Source organism: Budorcas taxicolor, chromosome 3 (genome assembly GCF_023091745.1).
Source record: "Budorcas taxicolor isolate Tak-1 chromosome 3, Takin1.1, whole genome shotgun sequence".
In the NCBI taxonomy this organism is placed as follows: Eukaryota; Metazoa; Chordata; class Mammalia; order Artiodactyla; family Bovidae; genus Budorcas; species Budorcas taxicolor.
The window spans coordinates 102,671,350-102,693,433 of NC_068912.1; the positions used below are offsets into that span (position 1 = coordinate 102,671,350).

Below are 22,084 nucleotides of genomic sequence, written 5' to 3' on the forward strand. Positions count from 1 at the left end.
GCGGCCGCGGCTGGGACCAGAATCCTGCCCCTGCTGGGTGGTTCATCCCTTCCTCCTCCCCTGGGCACCATGGGGGCGTCCACCCGGCGGGACCTGGTGCGGAGGGGCTGGCACCCCAGAGAGTGACAGGACACTTCTGTAGCCCACAAGGCCCTGAGAGGGGTTAGGGTTATGACCTCCTTTGTGGTGCTGACACCACAGCTGATGGGTACGGTTGGTGCTGGCCATCCAGCCCGAGCCTAGCACCCCACAGCTGGCAGGACGGCTCCTGGACTGAGGTTGGCCAGCCCAGCCCGCACTGGCCACAGACGCAGAGCTGCAGCCAAGCTGATTCCAAGGCTCCCTTCCCGCAAAAATGGAATCAATTATCCTGGCGGGAGCCTCGCAGGCAGATCGATTGACGGGGTGACACCTCCCGCCCGGCTTCAAGGCAGCATCCTTGCTCACAGGGCTCCAAGCTGGCTCGACTGGGACATCCAGAGGAGACAGGTGGCCCCGGTGGCCGAAGGATGGCTGAACATCCCCCTGGCTGCAAGCCTCTGAGGTCCAGCCTTTGGAAGCCTGATGAGTCAGACATCTTTGGCCTCTTTCCCTGCCGTCTGGAGAAGCACAGAGAAGCACTGTCCGGGCCCCTCTCTCAGGCCGGGCTCCAGGGAAGGCGGAGGATGAATGCTCACAGAGCATCTTCGCAGAGCCCAACACAGGCTGGGAAAGACACTCATGCCTCCAGGTGCAGAGGCGGACTGTAGTTTGGAGTCGGACAGTCCCGGGAAGGTGAAAGAATCGCTGATGAGCAGCTCCTGCTGCCAAGCTCTCTTCCTGGGCAGGTCAGGTGGGCCTACAGCAGTATCTGGCCCACCCACCAGGTGTCCTCTGCTCAGCACTGGAAGGTCAACCCAGGCCAAGGCCCCCCGTAGCTCCCAGGCCCAAGACGGAAGCGCTGGGGTCTGGCCCAGTGCCTTTCCTGAAGTCTGCACGGCCCCTCAACCCTTGTCCTCTGCTCACCTGAACGCAGTTGCTTGATGCGGCCGTTGCTCGCGGCTGGGTCCACAGGGAGAAAGTCCTTGAACCAAGAGATCTCAGGGTCTGGATCCCCGCCTGCTGCGCACAGCATGGTGGCTGTGCGGGCCTTCTCCACCACCTTCAGCTGAGGCCCCATGTCGATGGAGGGGAACCCATCAGGCAGCTGTTCCGCTGCAGACAGAGAGCAGACGTTTATGTTAGGGCTGGCACTGCCTGCCTGATGGGACCATCATGATTCCCAGGGTAGCTGTGACCCTTGGCTCCTCCCTTCTCTGCATTCTAAGTATGAAGCCTGCCCTGACGTGAGGAACCGGAGTCTGGAGCCCCACTACCCAGCTGTGCCCTTCACAGGGTCAGCGAGCTGCCAGGGAACCCACCCTGTCCTGTCTTGGAGTTTACAGGTCTGAGAAGTAGGCCTCTGACTGCAGACATGAGTCCTTACCTCTCCAGGCCCTGGGAAAATGAGTTTTGAGCCTCTCCTGGCCACAGAAGAAAGTGCTTTGTGGACAGTGGGCTGTAGGGGGCCCGTGGCTCCCACAGTGGCATCACCAGCCACAGTTCAGCCCAGAGGCTCCCTGTGCCATCCAGTCCCCACCCTCTTGTGTGCATGGGTAGTGTCCTTTCTGCTGCCTGCATCCAGCCTTCAGCTCCACCACAGGGCAGAGTCCCATGTCACCGCCTGGGTTCTGGCCCTGATTCTGGGCACCCCTTGCCTTACCAATGACCCATCTTCGATCCCTGGTCCCCACCCTGAACCTCCTTCCTTACTCAGTCCTGACCCTGGAGGCCATGGTCAGGCCTGGGGACCCAGGTCTGAGCATGTCGAGGTTGAAGAGATTTAAAAAAGGAAAAAAAAAAAAAGTGCAGTGAGGACATCAAAAGTCAATGAGGGAGACGAAACTCCTCAGCTGCTTTCTCCCAGCTTGCCAGTGGTTGGGGGCTCACAGAGGAGGCATGTCCACAGGAGCAACAGGCATAGACCGCAGCAGTACACCCCTCCTCTCACTGCACATGGACTCCTGCAACAGCCCTGAGGGACCCAGACAGGGGCAAGGCTGCCCACTCCCCACCCTTGGGAGCACATGGGGCTGAACACAGACTTTGGACAAGTGCAGACCAGGTGGAGCTCCCGCCTCCATCACTAACTAGCTCTGCAACCTGGGAGTGTTACTAATCCTCTCCATTTATCCATTTTTATCTATTAACAAGGTTCAAGTGCCCTCCTTATAAAGCCGTCGTGAAAACTACATCTAATGATGCACATAAGGTGCTGGAAAGTATCGGACAAAGAATTTGAACCCAAGGACTGCTGACATTATTATAATAGCAAGGGCTGGGCCACCAGGGCAGGCAAGTACCAAGACTTGGGCCTGGGGCCCCCTTCCTGTCCTGGTCTGGTGAGAGGCTCCCCCTGCCAGGAGCAAACCACACAGTGAGTGTGGCGGTTTGGCAGAGCTTCTCCACCAGCGTGGATGCCAGGCTGCATACCCAGTGGGGGCATGGGAACCCTGTCCTTTGTCAGTTTCTTGATAGAGGAGTGGGGCCCCGTGGTCGGGGAGGCCAGCACCACACCCATCTCCCTCCCGCAGGCCCAGCTCGAGGGTGTGGGGGTATTTGCTGAAGTCAGCTCCCATACCAGGGAAAAGGCAAGTGGCATCCTCAGAAAGGAGGAAGGTAGAGGCTGGCAGGGCTGGTCCCCCCAGAGACCCAGAAGAAGTGACTGGTGGGCAGGCAGGAGAGAAAGCTGGAGGAGCCCCAGCAGGCAAGGGCAAGACATTTCTCAGCTGCCACACCCCAGGGGGCACTCTGCCAAGGCTCCAGCTGCCTAAGCATCCCTAAGGGACTGTGGCCCTGTCGGGAGAAGGGGCGGGGATCAGTAGGAGTCACCTCCCCAGCTTCTCTAGGTAGCTGGCAGAACACCTCCCCACCTGCAGCCCTATAAATTCCAGACGTGAACCCAGCGTCTGTTTGGCTGTAAATATGATCCCACAGCATCCTGACTTTTAGCTCTGATTTTTAAAAGGAAAATGTTAACCACGGCAAGAAAAGGGAGGACGGAAATGAAAGCAGGACTTGGGATGTGCCAAGCAGGGAAACAGCTTCCTTTGGTCCTGCCGCCACTAGCTTTTCCAGGAAGGCCCAGGCAGGGCTCCGTCCATTTCCACCCTTCCTGGACTCCCAACAGCCAGGGGCCACTCAGGGATGCTAGAGCCATCCCAGCCCACTAGGGCACCAGTCTAGCTATTTCCAGGCCTCAATTCTACCTGCTCAGCCCTCCTGAGCAGTGGAGGGGGAAGCGGGGGCAGGGCCTGCCAGAGTTAGGGCCCAGGAGTCAGCGGGCCTCCATCTCTACCCACAAGGTGCTGATCAAGGAGAAGGGAAGTACATACATCTGCAGCCATGTCCTGGGAATGTATTCTGAATTCCTAACACAGGGAAAGTCTTTGGGATCGTGCCAAATTAAGGACAATTAATTTTCCTCCCTCAATTATCGTGCCCTCAATGGCTCTGTCCTTGGCTCAGATCATCCCTCAGGCATCGCCGCCAGAGCCTAAAACCGGCATGTGTGAAGAGTCCATAAAACAGCGGGACCCAAAAGCCAGTCCCTTGTGCCAACTAGGCTTCCAGACACAAGTCGGAAGGCTGCAGTTCTGCACCTAGGTGGGGGGAGCGTGTCTCACAGGAGGACTCCAGCCCTTCAGGAATGACCTGCTGTTGGCTCTTCCTTCCACACTCACTTGCTGCAGCACCCCCACCCCTAGGCACATTCAAATATAGCCAAGGACAGCAGCCGCTTACTGATGCCTGTGCCCGTCTGGCCAAGCTGAGTCCTGGGCAGGCTGGTGTAAATTGACCCACCATCAGACTGTCACGTTTATCCTCTTCACATAACCCCTGTACCCTGAACTGCAGGAGCTTGGGGTCACTGTACCCTGAACCACTCACGCTAAGGACCAGGGCAAATTCCTCAGGCTGGCATCATATGATCACTCCAAACCCATCAACAACGGGGAAAACAGAGGCCCAGGTAGAGGGATAAAGGTCAGGTTTATGGAGCACTTCCTAGTTCCAGGTAATGCGTTAAAATGCCTTACAAACTGATCTAATCTTTACTGAAACTATGTAAAGTATATGAGCAAATGGAGGCGCAGAGAGATCCAGGAACCTGCCAAGGTCACAGAGTTAAGTCGAGGTGGGGCTGGGATGAGACAAGGTGGTGTGACCCCACATTGGGCAGGGTGGGGGCGCTGGGCTCGGGACAGCCCTGCGGGAGCCAGCCACCAACCTGCTGCCATACCACGCCCTCTGCCGGCTGGGCTTCTGGCTGACCGCTCCATCGCAGACCACTGTACACACGCTGCCGCGTTTTCATTTCCGCAAAACGAACAAGACTGCTCCACACACGGCCACCCGCCGGCACGCACCACGTTCCAACACCGGCACGTAATGGTCACGCCGAGTCCGCTCAAAACCCATCTTGAGGGCGGCGGGGCTGCGCAGCGCCGCGGGAGGAAGGGTCCCTCCCCACTCCAGACCGCCTGGTAACTATGGCAACAGCGGAGAGCCGGCGCCGCGGCAGAAAGGCGGCGCTTGCGAGTCCAAGCGGGGCGCGCATCCGCGGTGCGGGGCGCGCATCCGCGGTCCGAGCCGCTGCGGCCCCTCCCGTCCCCGCCTGGGTTGGGTCACCGCACCCCTTCTCAAGCCCCTACTCCCCATCTCTCCAAGATTCCTTCCCACTCAATCGACGCCTAGTTGGGGGCTGCCCCCTGAGTGCGCACAGAACCGGGAGGTCCCCACATCTGCCTCCGGCCAGGTTTTTGCAGTGTGTCCCTCTGGGGCAAAGGTCGGTCCATCCTCTGATAAAAGGGTCCCCGCGAAGAAAAGAAAAACCCGTGGGGACTTTAGTGGACCTCAGAGGTACTGGGAAGCCTCTACAGCTCTTTGTGGATTCTGCCTGCATACACAGTTAGGGAGCACACATTCCCAAGGTCTGCCCACACAAATCTGTGTACCTGGGTTGGGGACACACGTGTGCATATATACTGGTCTTTAGATACTGCAGTGGGAACCCTGACTTCTCTGCCATCCTCACTGGGCAGAGAAAGGGTGCGGGGGCTGCGGGGTGGGTGCTGGGAGCCTAAGGCTCAGATAGGGACAAGAGCTTGGCCCAGGTCCCCACAGCAGGAATGCAGCTGGATCAGTGCTATCGCGGTGGCTTCCTGAAGGAGGAGGGAAATGCAGGAGTAGGGAACACTTGAGCATGAGCAGCTGGGGAGAGCTTTCAGGGGGAGGGAGGGAGGGGCTGCCTGAGTAAGGGCTGGGGCAGGGCAGTGGGAAGGCGAGGCTGGCTGGAGCTAAGGCCTGACGGATGAGGCTAGGGTAGGGGGGACAGGGGATCAGCCTAGGCCAGCAGGGGAGGGAGGCTGCTGCCGCCCCCTACAAAGCACACACAGGTCTCTTTGTCCAGCTCAGCTCCGGATGCCTGAGGCGGAGTCTGGGCCAGAGGGAGGGGGCTGCACCAGGGAGGCGGACAGATGGAGATGCCTCGCGGGGTCCCGGAGCGGGCGGCACCGTCTGTCAGCAGGAACTCCTCATTCGTGTTTACCCAGCTTCCTGGCGTCTCTGTGTGCATGCAGCCACGCACGCGCGCGCGCGCGCACGCACACACACACACACACACACTTACACCAGCTGCCTGGGGTGGCACCGTCTGTAGGCCTGACCCCCTTCCCGGTGCCTGAGTGTTGGACCTGGCCTCACCTCTTCACTGAACACAGACACCTAGATCTGTGCACAACCAGGGCCCCACAGAGAGATACACAGAGAAAGAGACAGGTGCAAAAATAGAAACCTCCATGTGCGTGCGGAGGGGCACCTGCAGCGACAGGCACCTGTGGAAACATACGTACGCAAGCAGAGCCAGTGGGAGTGCACGCAGAGACGCGGAAACACACATGTGCAGACATGCAGAGCAACACGGATGCTGACGGGGCGAGTCCCCTGGAGACGCCTGTGGGGCCAGGGCTGGGAGCCGCAGACGTGCGGAGACGCACGCGGGGACCTGGTGGGCAGCGAGGCTGCTGGCTCCCCCGGCACGCCGGCTCTCTAAGGGAGCCAAGGCCGCCTCAGGCCCTGTCCCTGAGGCAGCCCCATCCTTAGCAAGGTCAGGGTCAGGACACCCCTGGGGAAGCAGGAAGGGCCCCTCGGACCTGCAGGCTCCCACCCTTTCCAGAGCCGCCCCCCTCCAGGCTGCCAGGCAGTCAGGGAGGCCTGGGGAGCCTTGGGCTCCCTTCGCAGCTTTCAGTCTTCATTTTCAGCTTTTTCTAAGAGAAAACTCCCACCTCTTCCAGCACTCAGATTTCATCAAACTTGGCATCTTAAAAGCCTGTTTTGTTTTTGAATCTGAGCTGTTTGGGGCCTGTCGCCGAGAACAGCCAAGCAGGCGAGGCCTCCCCCTCCCAATCCCCTCCTCCCCAGGACTTCCCTGGCGCCTCCCAGGGCTCTGCTTAACCTGGCTGGTGAGGCCTCCCAGCCGCAGGCCACCAGGTGACCCCGGGGGCTGGCCCCAGGCCTGCACCCTCCACATTCCAGCGTCTGGGGTCTGACCCACGCTGAACCCTCCTCCCAGGGTCCCCACCTCAGTCCTACTCCAGGACCATTCTCTTGGTTCCTTTACCCCGGCTAGGTTCCGGCCCGGGCCCTCCAGAACCCTGAGAACCTCCCTCTTGCTCTTCAGGTCCCTGCAGCCCAGCTGCCACCCCCATGGCTTGACGCCAGCGTGCTCACCAAGGTCAACCACGACTCCATGGAGCTAAGTCCAGAGGCCACGTCTCAGCGGTCATCTTGCCCAACCTCTCGACAGCACCCCTCCCTGTTCCTTCAGATTCTTTTCTCTTGACTTCCAGGGACTCATCCCTATAGGAAGACCTAGAGTCTGGGGCTCCATCCAGGCCCTCTTCCTGTCCTCTGGCTCCCTAAGACTTGCCATTTGTCTCCCCGCTATCTCCAGCTGTCCCTCAGAGTGCCAGGCAAAATCTGAACAAGGCCTCCTTGACACCCCTCCCCAGGATGCCTACATACACCTACTACAACAGACTTCTAAGTGGACTCATCAACTTACCCCTCAAACGGGTCCTCCTCTCATACCTGAACCTTAGCAAATAGCACTGCCATCTACCTGGCCCGGAGCCAGCAACCCCGAGTCACCCGCCTCCCCAGTCCCACAGGCAAGCTTTCTAAACTGCATGGAATCCAGTCTCCCTTCCTCCTCTACCCACTGCCTGGGTCTGGGCCACTGCCACCTCTTGCCTGGGCCGCTGCCCTGACTTCTCACTGGTCTTCTGGTACCCGCCTCTGCACCCTCAGGGACCTTTCTGAAACACACATTTTATCAGGCGTTCCCCTGATAAAAATCCTCTCTCCCCTGGCAACCAGAGGCAGGGGACACCGCATCAGGGGTGGAGGATGTGCACACAGAGGGGCATTTAAAACCTCCAAGCTGGCTAGCTGTTCCCAGAGCTGCCGGTTCCGCTGCAGTCCTGAGGCTGGGGCAAGGGGGCCACGAACACAGCAGGGCCCTGTAAGTACCTGCAACTGCAAGGGTGGGAGGGGCAGGCTGGGCACAGGGAAGGCATCCAGTGTCTGTGGCTAACAGAAGAGGCAGGCTTGCTGCCCACCCCACAGCAGGAACCATTCAGAAAGGGATCCACTTGGGCCCCAAGATAGATCAGAAGATAGATCAGAACTAGGAAAAAGTGGGGGAACCCAGGTTTCTTCTTCCCTAGATCTTCAAGACGTTCCTGGCAATGCCCACCTATTGACACCTCTCCCACTCCTACATCTGGGGCTCAGATCTCTCCAGGGAATGGCTGCAGAGCCTCGTATCTGTGTGGTCCTGAATGTGACTACAATCACAGCAGGGCTGGAGGGACAGGTCACAGATCCCACGGTCATGGAGCCAGAAGCACTTAGGTCACGCCTCAGCTGCGAGGGAAGGGGCAGAAGCTGGCCTGGGTTCTAGGTGCTAGGTTCTAGGGGCCCTTTCTATGTCTTCTGTGGATGCAAATCAGGGAGGAGATGGGCAGGCAACAGGTAAGGGGCACGGCCGTCCTCTGCCTGTGACAGCCCTTTACCCAAATGCCCCACCCCCTCATCAGCCCTGGGCCAGGGACAGGGAGGAGGGTGGGCGCTGACATCCTGGGGAAACATCCACCCACCCTGAAAACACCAGCTTCTGTATTGGCCGTGCTCCATGTGCAGCCAGCCCGGAATGCAGGACAGGGTTGTATGCTGTTCATCAGTCATCTTCAAAGGGGCTTGGCATGGGGTTCAAGAGGGCCTCATCATCCACAGTCCCCAGACCAGGGTCAAAACCACTGCCGAGCCTGGGGTCCAGGCCCAGCACTGACTGCCTGCCTCCCGCCACCAGCCACTACCCCACAGGCCTGACAGCAGGTCTCCCCCAGAGCCTGTCCCCAACGAAGAGGGCAAGACCAGGCGTGCCATGCGGGCACCTGGATTCCTGGGCCTCTGTGGCCTGAGTGATGTGGTCCTGGTCAGTCACCAGCAGACAGCAAGGCCAGGTGGGAACAGGTGAGAGGGAGCCGGGGCTCAGTGTGGGGAGGAGACGAAGAGGAGAGAGTCCCAAGGCCTGGGTGGGATCCCTCCCTGGTTCCCCTCCCCCTGGCCTGCCGAAGGATAGTTTCTCAGGCACTGGCAACAGCTCAGGCTGACCACTCTGCCCCACATCCATCTCTGTCTAGCTGCCCTGGCTGGCCACCAGCCTTGAGCAGGGATCCCGCGGGGTCCTGGAGGCAATGAGTCCCTCACCTCTGGCCTCCTGCAGCACCAGACTGCATACACTCGGCCCAGGCTGCTTGCTGCACGCCCCTTGCCCTGCTGTACACAACAGCCCATAAGGGGCACACTACCTACTGTTCAGCCCGCACCCCATACAAACACTGTCTGATGCACACACGGCATGACGCACACCACCTGCTGTATACACCACACCGCATACACACTGCCTGATGCACGTATGCACAAGCACACGCACACGTGCACACACACACACACACACAGTTGGATGCACAGCCCCTGTTTTCTATACAACCCGTAAGGCACACACAGTCCATAAGAGTGTAACACCACATCACACACCTCACACACACAGCCTTCTAGACAGCACACGGGGCACACACGCCACAACACGGGTGCGTGTTGTCTGCTGTATCCATGACCACAAGCAAATGCTGCCTCTTGCACTCTGCATCCGCCAAGCCAAGCCCTCCAAGGCAAATCAGAAATGGCTCATCTCTGCTCCTTGGCCTTTCTCCTCCTCCTTCCCCCTCTTCCCCTTCCCCTTCTCCTAGACCCTTCCAGAACCTGCCCAAGTCACCAGGGCCCGGCCCACACCTCTGTTGTCTGGCATCCTCCGGGGCTTTCCTGATCACGGTACCTCCTGGCCGGAACCCACTGGCCCAGGCAGATCCTGAACCTCCAGACTGAGCTCCAAGACCCTCCTGGCTCTCCCACCTCCTGGAAGGAAAGGCCGGGAAGCAAGGCCTGCCTCCCCTCCCCCTCGACTCCCCTCCCTCGCAAGGGAAAATGTCAGATTCCCTGTCTCAGTGGCGGCAGCAGGCGGGTTGGAGGGGGAGTGATTCAGCCTCAAGAGTGCAGAGTGAGAAGAGCTTTTCCTGCCATTACCCGGCGAGGGAGAGGCTGGCGCGCTAATGGCTTCAATTACCACTCAGACAGGAACGCTGGGCAGCTCACCCCCAGCCAGCTTGTGCCGGGCACCCCCACCCTGTACCCAGCCCGGGCCGAGGAGGTGGGGAGGCAGCCGGCTGGCATCGCAGGGCAGTCGGGACTCCCTGGGAGTGGCAGTCTTGCCCAGGGAGCTAGCTGGGTGCAAAGGCCACGGAGTGGGAGTGGTGTGGGGTGCTTCGAATGTGAGAGGAGCTGGGCCTGGCACAGAGCAAGGCAGGGCAGGAAGCCTGGCATGGACACGCAAGCCTGGGACGCAGCAACCTCTCAGCGGAGCCACGTCACCCAGGGAGCCCCGGGCCACTCCCCTGAAGTGCCCAGCGTGTGCTGAGCTGCACGTAAGGAACTCAACCTTGAGTCCTGGTCCCCAAGCTGGCTTTCTCCTCTCCCCAGCCCTCCTCCCAGGAATGGCCCTGGCTCTCTTCTGACCCAAGCCCACAGCTGTAGTCAAACCACCCTTTCACCCCACTCCTACATACCCAGCCTCTCTGGCCAGCAGGGGAGGCCTGGCACGGCTTGAGGGAGCTGCTTTCCTCAGGCCCTGCCCTCTGGCACCTTTGCGACCTCCTACTCCACTCCTTTCTGCCAAGCCCAGAGCCAGTCAAGGTTACACAGACCAACATGGCAAGTCAGCATTTCACCTTCCGGGTGCTGTGTTTCAAGAGCAGGAGGGGGCTCACTCGGGCCCACAGCTCCAGCCCAACTGGGCCAGGAGCAGGCTTGGTGTCTCCCCAATCTCACCAGACACCTCTCACACCCAGAAGCATGAACACACCCCAGTCCCCTGCTAGAGAAACCCTCCTCTAAGAAGGCCCCTCCAGAACTAGCGTGTAGGGACTTTGTGGGGACTTTTCCTCCAAAACTAATAAGAAGCCCCTCTTCCCTTTAATGTGAGGGCCTGAGAGATGCCCTCTGGGGTGGGAGCCACAGTCTGGCCCTTCGGCTACCTCCCAAATGCCAGGGCAGGGCAGATGGCTCCTGCTGCGGCAGCGAGCAACAGGAGGGAGGGCAGTACTGAAATACCTGTCCTGAGGTCATGAGTGGGGAAACTGAGGTCAGGGGTGGCAGGGAGGAGCTCGAGAGCACCCAACCATCAGGGATCCTGGTGCAGGGCCTGTCCTCTGGGCCCCCGCCCCTCAGGGGAGTGGACAGTGTGGGCTGCATCACCCAGAGGCCAGGCAGCACAGACACCAGGTACAGGGAGCTGACGTGTGGGCCTTAGGATGTGCAGCTCTCAGCTCTACAGCAGCTACCATTCATGCTGGAATCCAGCAAAGTGCTTGACTGCATCCTATTTAATCCTTCCAACCAGCTTGAGTGGCAGGCATCATGTCCCGATTTACAGATGGAGCAAAATGAGGCTCAGAGGCACGTTACTCACCCGAGGTCACAAGGAAAGAGAATAAGCGGTCCAGAGCCCTGATCCTAACCACTGCCCCTCTTAAGCTGGAGGGCCCTGCCCTGCCTCGCAGGAGACACACAGGCACAAAGGAGTTACTGAATGGATATGAATGTGAACGCATAAAGCCACAGTGTAAAAACGGCTAACACAAAAAGATGTTCAACTGTTCTTGTAATCAAAAAAATGCAAATTAAATTGAGATGCCATTTTTCGCCTATTAACTTGGCAAAGATTTTTTTAATGGTAATTCCCACTGCTGGTGAGGATGTGCAGAAAAGAGGCCTTCTCATGCCCTGTTTGATGGGTGTGTAAACTGACACAGTCTTCTGAAAATATTGAAAAGGCTAAACATCGCATGTGGCCCTTTGACCAAGCAATTCCACTTCTGTGCATCTAGGAAATAATCAGGAAAGTGAACATATCTGTAAGGAAGCGCGCAGTCCCTTATTTATACAACCAAGATACGGGAAACAACATGTGTGTCCAACAATAAGGGAATGGCTGAATAGCTTAGGGTACTTGCACGTGACACTCCCCCACAGCCATTAAAAACAATGATGCAGAAAAATACTTGATGGTGAAGAAGATGTTCATATTTTTTTAAAAAGCAGTCTACAAATCATTGGGCAGAATGTAATCTTGTTTTTGTTATATATATAATGCATGCACAGAAAATGGACTATAAGGAAATAACCAAATGTTAATAGTAGTGGTAAGGTAAACAGGTGATTTTTAATTTTTCTTATGTGCTATTTTATACTTACCAAAATTTCAACAGTGAACAGGTATTGGTATTGCAATTTTTTTTTTAAAGCAACAGTCCAAGCCATATTTTGAAAATATATGTAGACATAGTCAGACTGAAGCCTTCATCGTGGCAGGTGGGGGTGGGCGGCGATGATGTCACTCCCTGTCTGGGGCTTCCTATGTCCCCAGGAAAGTGTTTCGCAGCCTGGTTGGTCCTGTGTGATCTGCCCTCCAACCTCCCCAGGCTCATGTTGAACCACCTACTCTTCCCCACTTTACTGTGTGTCTTCCAGCCACCCTCCACCCCAAAGCCAAATGGAACCACTCAAGAGTTCTCTGAAAGCTCCACGGTCTCCTGCCTCTGGGCCTTGGTGTCAGCTGATACTATTTCCCCACCAAGGCCCCCATCCCAACTCCCACTAGTCTTCAGGACTCAGACAACAGCTCCCTCCTCCCCTGAACCCCTGCGCATCCCCCACCTCCCGCAGTCCCCTGGGCTTCTCCTGCAGAACGCAGAATATACTGGAGACTGAAGCCGCAAGGGCAGGACCAGGTCAGATAACTCTCAGGACACAAGGCGTCATTAGGGCATGTTTGTGAATGAATGGAGGAGCCACCAAGTGAGAGAGGTCGTTAAAGTCCACATACGGAGCCCCAGCCTCCAGCCCAGGGCCCTTGCTCATAACAGCGACTGGGAACACACTTCTCTGAAGCCCCTCCCTCACCAGGTTCCACAAGAAAATCACATTCACTCCCACGAATCATGTACCCCAAGTGATACATAGCTACCGCCTCACACCTCAGGTCAGGCCCCAGACCCCAGCCAAGCAACACCCTGGCTCAGCACAACACAAAGACACCACGCATATGCCAAAAACCCAGCGATCATCGCTGTCCACCGCTGACCTTCTCCGACCCCAGGATGGCCAGTTCTCTCCTCCAAACACGCCGCAGTCCACGGTGGGGCCGGGGCCGGCTGGCTGGCTCATCCCCTACATGAGTCTCCCCAATCCCCGATGCCGCATCCCTTTCCAGCACGTACCTTCGAGCACTGAGAGCTTGGCACTGGTGTTGATCTCCCCCAGACTGTTGGTGGCCGTGCACTCATAGATGGCTTCGTCTCGCTGCACCCTCAGCGGCTGGATCCGCAGCACAGACCCTGCCCCGTCATCAAACTCAATGACCTGCCGGAGGAGAGACACTCGGTCACAGCCTGCTCGGGACAGACACCAGGGCCTGCTCAGGTTCAGCCTTTCTCTTCCCGAGAAAAAGCCCCCAGGAAGGGAGATCAAGAGGAGGTGATATAGGACCAGACCTCAAAACAGGCAGACCCAGAGCCCTGCCTGCCCCTTCCCACATGAGGCTGTACCTCAAAGCGCTGGGAGCTGACTTTCTTCCCCTTCTTCATCCATGTGATGCGCGGCTTGGGTTCCCCCGTGGCTTGGCACACGAAGGAGGCCACCCCTCCTGACAATCCAGTCTGGTCCTCGGGGACCTTGACGAAGACAGGTTTGCCTGGAGAGAGAGGAACGTCAAGTCACCATGGGATGGTCACTGCAGACATGGCCTGTGTTACAGCGGGCAGGCGTGGGGGAGGGGAAGAAAGGTCTATAAAGGAGACAATGGTAGTGATGCCCAGCCCTTACGCAGTGCTTCTTATGTGTCAGGCGCTCTTCAAAGAGCTGGGAGCAACTCAGGTGGGTTTCATTTTTGCTTACACAGAACTCAAGGTACACGGAGGTGATGGGATCTGCCCAACACGACAGCCGCTTAGTGGCAGAGCCAAGGTTTGAGCCCAGGCAACTGAGCCTGTACTTTAACTGCTACACTCATCTGTCTCCCATCCCCCCAACAATTCCAAGCTCCAGGACAAAGGCATGCTGAGAGCTGCTGGGAGCGGCCCAGCCTCTCTCGAAGACATGACTGCTCTCCACCCAGGGGATGGTACCACCACCTACCTACCCCAAGGCTCAAGCCAGAAACCACGACTCCTCCTCTCCCCGGCCCCCACGCACCATCAGTCCCGGAGGCCTAGACATTCCACCTCCTAATCCAGAGACACCCTATCTCTGGATGTCTTCCCAGGTGAATGCTTTCCTGTAAATCTACCCTCCCCACCCAGCTCCCACTGACTGGGTGATTGCCTTCTGACAGCCTGGACGTCTCCCCAAAGTTCCACTGAGAAGCAGCCGGAGGGGGAGAAGGGAATGGGCTTGGACACTGTATGGTCACGCCCACCCATGCTCCTCTGATATACAACAGGGTCAACATGGAATCCCACCACCCAGGGTCATGAGATGCGGGAAACCCAGCCTTCATTAAGATGTAGCAACGCCTCGTTAATCCCGACAGCGGATCCATTTCCTATTAATCAGGCCAATGAGCAGCTTCAGGAAGGCTGATACCGTGAGAAGTGACCTTTTAGACCACCTGCTCGGTGCTGATGAGGCCAGGCCTGGCCTGGGCTCTGGCACAAAAACATGTTTGTGCAATGATGACAGTCCCACTCTGTACCCGGTACTTTATCTCATTTAGTCCTCCACTGCTTGTTGTCCCCAGTTTAGAGGCACAGAGAGGTCAAGTCTCTAGCTCAAGGTCACACAGCCAATGAGCAGCACATCTGAGATTTGAGTTCAAGCCTGTTTGACTCCAAAACACTTGGCAGAAACAGTTCACCTTGGTGTAGTTGGAAGCTTTGTCATGAGCAGAGTCAGGGGGGTGGCAGGGGCCAAAGCCAGACCAAAGAACTGAGGAGTAAGTTGGGGGTGAAGAAGTGGAGAGCAGAGAACAGTGACCGTTTAAAGGAGACTGGCTGTGATGGGGAAGAGAAAGAAAAGATGGCACTTGGAGGCGATGAAGACTGGAGAGAGGTTTTTACATTCTCGTTTCTTTCTTTCCTAAGGTGTGACAGTACTTTCAAAAAATAGTTGTATTTATTGGCGGTGCTGGGTCTTCACTGCCGCTCAGGCTTTTCCCTAGCTGCAGAGAGCGGGGCCTACTCTCCAGCGGTGGCGCGTGGGCTTCTCCTGTGGCGGCTTCCCTCACTGTAGGGCATGGGCTCTAGGGCGAGCGGACTTCAGCAGTCGAGGCTCGCGGGCTCTAGGGCGCAGGCTCAACAGCTGTGGTGCATGGGCTCGGTTGCTCTGCGGCATGTGGGATCTTCTCGGATCAGAGATTGAACCTGGGTCTCCTTCATAGGCAGGCAGATTCTTTACCACTGAGCCACCAGGGAAGCCCAAAAGATGGTATTTAAATGCTGATGGGAAGGAGCCAGCAGGGAGAGAAGGTGCTGATCCAGTACAGAGAAGAGGGACAACAGATGGAACAGTGTCTCTGAGGACGGGAGGGTTTGGGGACCAACCACTAGGCTCAGGAGTGACAGCTGCAGTGCAGAGCTGGGAGGGCTCAGCCTTGCAGGGAGCAGGGAGGGGTCCATCTTACCCGGTGCCCCAGGGTCCAGTGGGCTCTGGAGGTTTTGTGTAATGGGTTGTGTAATTATTAAGAAAGGTCACTAACTATCTCTGAGCCTCATCTGCTAGAAAGTGCTAGAGGCAGGGGTCTGTGCAGACAAAACGTGATGTCTGTAGGTTGCTCCCACAGCTGGACTTCGCCTGTGGGCAGCTATCACCCTCTTTAGCACCAGTAGTATTATCATCCCCATTTTAGAGATGGGGAAATGGAGGCTCAGAAGGTCAAACAACATCCAGATCAACACTGATCTGGTGTAAAGCCAGGATTTGAGCCAGCATTCCAAACCCTAAGCACAGCTCAGGGCTTCCCTGGAGGAGGGAGACTTGGGGACCTACCTGACTTGCACTTGGGAGTACCCAGAGGGGGTCGAGGGCAGCGCTGTTGGGGTAACACGCAAACCTGCTGGGGGCCAGAGTGGCACAGGGACACCAGAAAGGTTCAGAGAGCCTCAGGTTGCCTCATTCTTGCCCCGACTGCCCTCTGGAGGCTCCGGACACTCCCGGTCTGCAGAGCCTATCTTTGTACGCTGGTCCTTTCAGTCAGGTCTTCTCAAATAGGACCCCTCCTCCCACATTCGGGGGTGGGGAAGAGTCTCCTACCCACCCCTCTGCATACTGAACACCCCTCCCCACACCTCCAGACTGCAGCTCCCCTCTCCTGCTCTGCCACCACCTTAGTCCAGACAACACCTTCCCTCGACTGGACACTGCGCCAACCTAACCAGCTGCATCCCTGCCTCCAGCCTTGTCCTCTCCAGCCTAGTGTCTATTCAGGAGCGAAGTGGCAGCCTCTTTCCTGATCAAAACCCTCTAGAAGCCTCCCATGGCTTCTGAAACAAGACTTAAACTCCTGTCGTGGTGGGTAGAGCCCTGCCAGGTCTGACCCCAGCCCTTCACACCCCCCAGAGCCCTGGCTTCCCATCCTCTGGATGAGCGATGCTCATCCTGCACCTCAGGGCCTTTGCATAAGCTGTTCCTCCTGCCACAAACCTCTTAGACCACCTCTTTACCCACTGTCTCCTGTCCACCTTTCTGATCTCAGTTTGGACGTCATTTCCTCAGAAAGCCTTCCTTGCCCCTCTGCTGTCGCCCCCAGCTCGACTGGCGTGGTCTGTGTTTGGGGCCCTCTGGTGACCCCCCTCTGCCTCATAGCCGTGCTCATGGTTTGTTATGTCCCGTGTGAGGTTACTGCTTTTGCTCACGGTTTGTTATGTACACGTGTGAGGTTATTACTTTTTCCACATTGTGGAGGAGTATTTGATTCATGGCTGCTTCCCGACAGAGAACAATAACCCTGGGCAGGGCAGAAACCTGCCTGCCTTGATTCCCTCCCTGTCCCAGCGCCAACCCCATTCCTGGCACAGGGCAGTGGGGGGCACACGGGAGTTGACCTGATGACCATGAGGGAAGGCCTGAGGAGGAGGATGGAGGCCTCGGGCCCCTCACACACCACACTGGGGAGCCCTCAACACCTGCTGGGGAGAGCAGCCCGGGGTGGAACCCCCCTGGTTCCTGCCTCAACCTGCCAGCTGCAGAAACCAGAGGCTGGAACCTGCTGAACCAGACGGCTGGGTGAGTGTGCCTGGGGGTGGGGCCTCTTTGCCAAACAAAGAACCGGGAGCTGGGGAGGCAGCCAGGTACAGGTCACGAGAGAAAGGGAAAGGCCTGAATACAGTGGAGGCTGGAAGGTGCCCAAGGCCTGGGGCTGTCGAGGAGGCGGAACCTCCCGGGAAGGCTGGAGAGGGGCCAGGGCCCTGCCCAGCCCACCCACCCACCAGGCCCTGGCAAAGACTGGCAGTGTGCAAACCCGGGGCAGTCCAGGGGGCAGGTCTCTCCCCTTCATCAGACCAGACCCTCACTTCTCTCAGCCCACTCACCCCCACAGGAGGGCACCTCTCATCCCACAGCTCTGCCAAGCCCTCGCCTCTTTCACCAGCTGGACTTCTGGGGGCACAAATTCTGTCTCCCCGCTGCCTTTCCCACACTCACTCCTGCTACCCTCTCCAGGCTCACCTTTCTCAACTCTTTCAAAACAAAAACAAAAAAAAGTCCCTGCCACGGGCCAAGCACTGTGCGGGACACAGCTCAGGTCCTGTGGTGATGCCATCCCACCCAAGTCCATGGGCACCCCCCTTGCCTGTGCATGTGCCCAGCCCCTCTCATGCACCCTACTCTAAAGCCTATGAGAGCCTGCTCTGCGCCCCTCAGCCTTTGGGCTACAGTCACTGGTCAGGTCGCCAGGCAGGCAGGTACCCTCAGTGACTCAACCACTCTGCCCAGTACTGACCAGAGCTGGCGTCCAGGGAGGGTCTGAACAGAACTTCCAAGGACACATGCCTGAAGGCCACCTCCCCTCCATACCCACCCCTCCCTGACCACATGGAAGTCACGGCTGCACAGGCCTTTGGGCAGCAACTCCCAGGGGCATATGCCCCGGACACTCTCAGGTAGCTGAGCCCATGCCAAGCGGGAGGGAGTAGCCTAGGAGAAGAAACAAGTGGGCTGCCCTGGGGGGCCATGGTCCCAGGGCCCAGCCAAACTGAGCTGCCTAAGGCTACTCCCCAGGGAGATGACTGCTATTTTGTACCTTCCCTGCCGCCCCTTGTACACAGGCACACAGACAACGCAGCAGCCAGGGGCTGTAAGGGAGGGCAGGGAGGCGGGTTTCCCCGGCCCTGAACAGCCTAATGAGCTGGGGACTCATTAACGCTGGCTCCTGTGACCACTTCGTTCGCTCAGAGACAACCCTGGGCTCCCAGGGGACACACAGCAAGCTCCAGGTCATGGCCTGGGATGGAGGGAGCACGTATGAAGTGTCAGATGCCTTGAACATGTGACCTCAGTTAACCTTTCCAGGTAGAAGTGACTATTCTCATTGTGCAATAGGAAAACAGTCCCTGAGAGGGAAAGCAACCTGCCGGAAGTTCCACCAAGGGCAGAGTCTAGACGGGCCACCAGGTCTGGCCGCCCCAAGGATGGGGTGGTGGGGTGGGGAAGGCACCGCTGAACCACGTGCAGCAAGCACGCTGCCTGGCCCGTTCCAGCTCCATGGGCCGGGTCGCGGCTGCGATGACAGATACATCCCCAGTTACTTAGGACTTTACCTACCCACCTATACTTCTAGCCTTTAGGCATTCTGCTCTGCTGCTGCTGAGTCGCTTCAGTCGTGTCGACTCTGTGCGACCCCATAGATGGCAGCCCACCAGGCTCCCCCATCCCTGGGATTCTCCAGGCAAGAACACTGGAGTGGGTTGCCATTTCCTTCTCCAATGCGTGAAAGTGAAGTCGCTCAGTTGTGTCCGACTCTTCACGACCCCATGGACCGCAGCCCATCAGGCTCCTCCGTCCATGGGATTTTCCAGGCAAGAGTACTGGAGTAGGTGGCCTTTGCCTTCTCCACATCCTGCTCTGGGCTCCTATGATTTCAAGTAACGGGTCTGCCCTATGCTGTCCGGGAACAAAAGGGAGATGGTCCTCACGGTGGTCCTTTCATGGGCTCCAGGGAGAAGCCCGTTCCTGCGTCTTCCCCTGTCTCATCTCATTAGGCAACAGCCCCCCCCCGCCCAACCTTTAGCAAAAGCCCACTCACCCTTCAGGGCCCCGGTTTTCCAGGAAGCCTCCTACCCCCTCCCACGACGCTTAGGTCACTACCTCTGGGGGTGCCAGCACCGCCCCCAGCGCAGCGCACGCTGTAGTAACCCCACCGCAGGTTCCAGATGCAGGCCTGTGTGGATTCTTCCCACTGAGCACCTGACAAGCACACAGCAGATCAGCAGAAACCTCTTCCTGCTCAGGACCACCTCTGCGCCCACAAGCTGCCCTCTTCAGAAACACAAGCCCCAGCTGGGGGAGTCCCCGCGCCCCATGCCCAGGTCCCCGCCAGAGCTGACTCGGCATTGACTCAAGGCCTCTGGGCTAACTCTTGGCAGCTGCCTCTCTGCCCCTCTTCCCTGCACTTCCCTCAGAGGCCAGGGCCCCCATTCATGTGTCTCGTTAAGAGGCCCATAGAAACACACTGGTCCGCTCCGCGCTCCACTGCTCCGGTCATCAATTCTCTGGGGCGCCCGCCCTACCTTTTGCAGCAGCTCTGTCCACGCTGCCTGCTTGCCCTGGCTAGAAGTCTCCCAGGCCCAACCTAAGGCTGGCCAAGGTGTGGGGGCAGGGACAAATCCAAACGTCTGTGCCTCCTGGGGTCAGGCCATCACAGCCTAAGCCCAGGCCCCTCTTCCGCTCTCTGCCTATGAGCAGAACCCAACTCACCTGTTTTGGCATCTCCAGCTGGTTCCTACCTTCAAGACCATGGTCTTTGGGCTCTGGTCCTTAAGAGACCAGCATGGAGGTTCTTAGACTCTGCTCTGTTCCACTCTGCTCCTACTAGGGGTTCAGGCCTGACCCCACCCTTCCAATTCAATGACTCATCTACCAAACTCCAGGCCCTGAGCTGGACAATGGTCTGACCCCCTGGGACTTGCAGACCTGACACAGAGTCACATGTGCCCAGGGGAACAGCACATGACCAAGGCTCCTGGAGGAGGTGATGGTTCCAGGTGAGTGGAAATCGTCAGGGGAAGGGGACGGGGAAGAGGGTTTCTATCAGAGGAAACAGGAGAGCACGGGAGCAACTGAGAAGTCAGCACGGGGGGTGGGGTGGTGAAGGATGGGGTAGGTGAAGGATGAGGCTGGCAGAGGCTCAAAGACGCAGGGCCTGGACCCCAAGGCTCCAACTGAAAGGCAACAGAGAGCGAGGGATTTTCAACTGAGAGACAACGTGGTCAGGTTTTCATTTTGCACCATGACTCCCACCATGGAACAGAGACAGGAAGCCACCAGGAGGTTGTGGCCTGCAAAAGCCCCAGAGAGCGCTGAGCCTGGCTTGGATGAGGCCGTGGAGGGAGAGGTGGATGCATTCCAAAAACATTCAGGAGGGAGAAACAGCAGAACCTGGTGATGGATTAGATGTGGGTATGAGAGTGGGAGGAGGCCCAGGTTTCTCACTTGGGTGGCTGGGTGGGTGGGAAAGCCATTCACAGGAGAGAGAACACAGAAAGATGGGCAGGTCTGGGGGGATGAGGGTGTGGGTACAGGTTCCAGCATGTTGGGTCTGAGCAGGAGAGGAGGCAGTTTCGCTCCCAGGTGTATTATCTCTGACAGCCAGCAGAGTGGTCCTCCTTCTACTCTCAAGCTCCCATTTGAAGGCCCTAAGAGTGTCCAGAGTGAGGGTCGGGGAGTGAGGCCAGCAAGTCAGTGTCCAGGGGCTGACTCTGATGAGCCCTGGCCTCCGTGCCATCTCAGAGTCACACCCAGTGACTTCTGCCCCGGGCTGTCCCTGCAGGCTCCAGCTCTCTCCAGCACCCCCCACCCTGCCCTGCTCCAGCTAGCCTGGCCCTCTAATCACCAGCACCTTAAGGCTCTCATTACCCCACGCCCCGCACCCCAAGAGGAATACCCTGTCTCCCCCTTGCCCTAGGAGCCCCACCCAGCTCAGCCTGGAGGACAAAGGGCGGAGCTCTCCAGTTCCACCCCCTCCAGGGTCTGGTCCTGAATAATTAATGAGCCCTTAGGAGAAAGGGCTTGGGTGGGGCAAGGAGAGAGCTCTGCATCCAGATACTTGGGAGAGGGGGTGGGGGGAACCTATGGCCTGCTGACCCCCGGGCTGACCCCCAGGTTGGCCCTGGGCCAGCTCTGGGCTCCGGACAGGATGGGAACAGCCTCGTTCCCCGGGGACCTTGGCTCCGACCTCGCCCCTCCTCCTCCGTGTGCAGATTGGCTAAATCTGCCCTGTGCCCCGCCTCCCACCAGTAACCAAGCAGTGGTAACCATGGTGATGGGGCGGGCTGCGGCCAGTCTTGTAGTGCCAGGCAGGGGGAAGGGCGGCAGGAAAGGGACCAAAGTTCCGAGTTGGATCTGGGCAGGGGACAATCCCACCTCCCCCAACACACAAGGAGGGGCGCTGGAGCCCAGCTTCCTGTGGCCAAGTGCAATCTTCCCCCACTCTAAGGGCTGAGGGGCTGGGGGAGGGGAGGCCCCTCTGCCTTGATGCAGGGAAGGGAAGGAAGGGCTCAGTGTCTACAAGGGCCTAGACCACGGGAACGGCTATGGAGGCTGCCTTCTCACCCTTCCCTGGACCTGTGCACACACCTGGTGTCCCATTCACACATCCACACACGTTTCTTGTATGTGGCCCCCAGATTCCCACACCATCCCCTGATGCAACCCACACTGTGCCTTCTGCACAGGTCCACAGCAGTGGACACAGTACCCGCCTGAGCACATCGTCTGTGACCACACAAATCCTGGGCACGTCTCACCTTCAGCCCATAAACAGGGTCACACTCACACACGCCCCACCCTGCAGCACCGTAAGAGACAGGTGGGTATTCCACAGGGTGCTCCTTGGAGGCGGGTGCTCCAAGGGGGAGGCCTCTCTGGGACAGAAGGTCTGGAGGTGTATTAGCCATCGGTCTCTCCTGGTGACTGATCCCATCCCCCCTCCCGGAGTCCTACTAGGAAGAATGCATCCTTTCCATCTGGGAGGCCCCACACCTTGAGGGGCCAGACTTACTGTCACCATGGGCACCTGCCACCAAACCAAGCATCACAAGTGCAGGGACGAGGGGCACCATCGTCCTCCCTGGGGCTGGCTCAGGGGTCATCCGGGGCTCTAGCACCGCGGCCA

The 22,084-nt window shown here is 58.1% G+C and overlaps 1 protein-coding gene across 1 annotated transcript in view; it reads right to left on the reverse strand.

Annotated features, from left to right (window-relative positions):
* The window catches only part of PTPRF (protein tyrosine phosphatase receptor type F), a 68,573-nt gene extending 46,512 nt beyond the window's left edge, over positions 1-22,061 (reverse strand). Inside the window, exons 1-4 of the mRNA XM_052637623.1 lie at positions 21,971-22,061; positions 13,308-13,453; positions 12,981-13,122; positions 1,006-1,194 (exon numbers count right to left, since the gene is read on the reverse strand). Of these exons, the coding sequence (XP_052493583.1) occupies positions 1,006-1,194; positions 12,981-13,122; positions 13,308-13,453; positions 21,971-22,061 (568 nt within the window). The remainder of the gene's footprint in view (positions 1-1,005; positions 1,195-12,980; positions 13,123-13,307; positions 13,454-21,970) is intronic.
* Positions 22,062-22,084: the final 23 nt, after the last annotated feature.